The sequence below is a fragment of the Olea europaea genome, unplaced genomic scaffold (genome assembly GCF_002742605.1).
Source record: "Olea europaea var. sylvestris unplaced genomic scaffold, O_europaea_v1 scaffold2184, whole genome shotgun sequence".
Taxonomy (NCBI): domain Eukaryota; kingdom Viridiplantae; phylum Streptophyta; class Magnoliopsida; order Lamiales; family Oleaceae; genus Olea; species Olea europaea.
The window spans coordinates 4,609-8,256 of record NW_019239847.1 but is presented as its reverse complement, the minus strand read 5'-3'; the positions used below and the strand labels follow the sequence as shown (position 1 = coordinate 8,256).

General features: G+C 35.9%; 1 protein-coding gene across 1 annotated transcript; it reads right to left on the bottom strand.

The window, feature by feature from the left end:
- Positions 1-1,843: 1,843 nt before the first annotated feature.
- Positions 1,844-2,917, bottom strand: LOC111380703. The gene is given in 2 exon segments (XM_023004336.1): positions 1,844-2,409; positions 2,412-2,917. Coding segments are annotated over 2 exon segments (495 nt in total). The 5' UTR covers positions 2,824-2,917; the 3' UTR covers positions 1,844-2,326.
- Positions 2,918-3,648: the final 731 nt, after the last annotated feature.

Here is a 3,648-nt window from a genome sequence, read left to right as displayed (position 1 = left end):
ATCCCACCTGTTGCTCATCCGTAAAGTTTCCAGCCCTGTGTAATAATCGATTAGATTCTAGTTGATAGTCATATACACTTGCTATTTGAGTTTATTGAAATCAACAAAGAAATTTTGAAATCGAGATGGCCCATACCACGCATTAATGTAGCTCTAATTTTAACACTCCTAATCAGCTCCATATCCTTGTCGAAATCTTTGGTACCAAAGTCAAACGTCACCTTCCAAGTGGTAACCGACTATTGACATCTTATCTTCCTCATTGGTATGTTGGAATTAAAAAAATTGTTACGCTCTACATATCCATCCAGTTGGATCCTCCATCCCATTATAATGAGGAAAATCCAATTTTGTTAATTTTGGCACAATAGACCCACTACTTCCAATAACTTCCTTTCCCTTATTTTGATTATGTTATACAGACTCATCATGTCCACCACCCATATTTAGGAAAGATTTTTCCTAAATTTGGTTGGATGAGACCATGATCATGTATTCGGTGTACCTTATCAATCGCTCATGGAGAACCATTATCTCTTCCTTCAAGGATTGTTGACACAAATTTAAGGAGCCAATCTCAATCTTAAATCTTTCAAGGCAATGGTCAGACATGCACTACAACAAAAATGGCCTTTTGCAACATATAAAAGGCAACATTTGTTATTTGAATGTTGCTAGAAGTGCCTATCACACCATTCTAACAAGTCAATGTTTCCATTGGTATATATAGTTGAGGTTTGGCAACATTTTCTAAATGTATGTTGCTAATGTCACATTTTCACAAGGTTTATTGAGTGTTGCAGAAAGTTACTCTTTTTGCAACGTTTATTAGACGTTGCCCAAATGATTCATTTGTTGCTTTTGATAAGCACAGAGTTTTTCGACTATGTGAGTATTATCTAGTAGATTTTGACACAGCAGATATCTCAAAACTTGTTGATCATTTAGATACATATATTCTTGATATGCAAACTGGTGAATATTTTGGAGGGTTACAAAGCCTTAGTGATCTTGCACAAAAATTGGTTGTGAAAAATAAAACATAAAGTGTATACATTAGTTTACAAGCTCGTGACATTAGCTTTAGTTCTTCCAGTGGCTACAACTACTTTGCAACGTTTATTAGACGTTGCCCAAATGATTCATTTGTTGCTTTTGATAAGCACAGAGTTTTTCGACTATGTGAGTATTATTTAGTAGATACATATATTCTTGATATGCAAACTGGTGAATATTTTGGAGGATTACAAAGCCTTAGTGATCTTGCTCAAAAATTGGTTGTGAAAAATAAAACATAAAGTGTATACATTAGTTTACAAGCTCGTGACATTAGCTTTAGTTCTTCCAGTGGCTACAACTATAGTTGAATGAGCATTTTTTGCGATGACTTATGTCAAAAATCATCTGTATAATCGAATAAGAGATCAATAGTTAAATGATAGTTTGATTGCATATAATGAAAAGGATGTATTTGACAATATTGAAAATGATTTAATTATGGAACGTTATCAAAGTATGGGATCTCGTAGAGAACATTTGCAATAAGTTATCAAATACTTTATTTTTTTTCGCGACTGTTTTACTACTTTTATTCTGCCCCTTTAACTCAAAATATCTACTTCCGCCACCAGTGGTAGTGGTGATGGAGATGATGGTGGAGGAGGTGGAAAATGTTGGGAGAGGAGAGGTTGATTGAGGAGAGGAGGGCGGAGGAGATATTAGTGAAGGAGAAGCTGGTGGAGGTGGAGACACCACAGGCAGCAATGAGGCTGCCACCAGAGGTGGCAAAGAAGATGGCGATAGAGGTATAAGTGGTGATGAAGGTACTAAAGGTGGTGGTAAATATCATTGTTGTCTATGTAAATCCTTTTATACACACATTTCTTTATGGATAGAGAGAGTGATGAATTTGAATGAATGGAAGGGTATGGTGGTGAATAATTACACCAATTGATTATCTTATGCATTGCAGCTAAATTACAAGGGTGCAGATTTCAATAGGGAGTAGATTTGTTGGAGACTTTAGTTGTTCATTTGTGATGAGAGAAAAGTTGTGATTGGGTGACAATTTAATGTAACAGTGGCCTAGTTTTATGTACTATATTTGGACATCAACAAACCTTAAGTGTAACAATTGGCTTAGTATTTAACTATTTGCGCTTCATCCAATTCACATCAAAAACAACCATAGAGGAAATTACACCAAATACATATCCACAAATTGCTTCCTGTACGAACCATTCTACCAAACCCTAAGTCTTTCTTCATCTTAGTTCATTCCCCTACTTTAAGCACAGTTTGAAAATTATTTCTTTTCATGAAGCAACTAAACGATCCAATTCAGATTGATTTTCCTAATGAATACCCCATCAAGAATTAAGGAATCCACACTGACATGACTATCCATTTGATTCTGAACTTATGATTCCACCACGAAACCTTGGCAACTACTTCAATATGCAAAAACATTTCCAACGCAATTTCCTGTCTTGCCATATCAGCTAAGAACCTCATGGCATGGTGGACAAGCTAGAGTCCGCTCAGCCTCACTGGGAGATGGAGCAGCCTGCGAGACCAGGGTGCCTGGGAGCCTGCCGTGACGGGAACCGGACCAAGGAGCAAGTCAACATAGAAGATGAATATCTCGGTGGAGGAGCAACGAATGGATACGATGTTGGGGCTGGTTATGTAGACGATGACAATCATTTAGGCGTCGTCCAAGGGGTAGTTGAGCTCGAAGGAAGCTATATCAATTAAAATTAAATGAAAAGTGGGATCACGCAATCTTGCTGATAATTGCGAAATAGAACCCCTAAATTTCATATATTCCAATTTACCATTTATTTCACAATTTACATAGAAATTTTGGTAACTGAAGTTACATTAAGGAATGTTAAAGCCGATTAGTCATTTTATATGAAATGTAGCATTGGTTTTAATCCAATTTCGTATCAGTTTACAATTTAGGATAGCCACCTGCTAATAAAATCGTATTTTTCATTCATTTTTTGTAGGGTCGCAGCATGACCTTCTGGACATATAAACATCAGGATAAAATTTACACAGGAATGTAAAAAATAAAACCAATTCAAGTCATAAACTGACTCAACTTTCTATACCTAGCAATATTACAACATCAAATCCTGTAATATATTCAGTGAGGCAAAAAATGCAAAGCGACAAGTTTCATCACAAATGATAGGGTTACAAACAAATGATCAGGTTACAAAGTAGAAACATTTATATTTGTAAGAACACCGCTATGATTCACAACTTCAAGGTCCCAAATAGAACGGTGCTACCGGTGTATGTTTCAAAGTAACATTCTTTATGTGGTACCAAGAACAATACTTGTAGGGTTGCCATGTCTACATCAGCAACGTATTCAATCTTTGAGTTAATTGTTCCAGTGGTGACTGAATTTAGGTTCATGTTTTGGATTGGCTACTCAAGTTTAAAATATCGAGTTTTGGTCACTAAACTTCGGTCCATGTCTTCGATTGCTCAATGAAATTTAAAATTTTGAGTTTTGACCACTGAACTTTAAGAAATATTGTATATTACTCACTGAACGTTGAAAAATGCTGTACATTACTCACTGTAAACTCGATATTTTTCAAAGTTCAATAGTTATGCTAGTGAGTAACG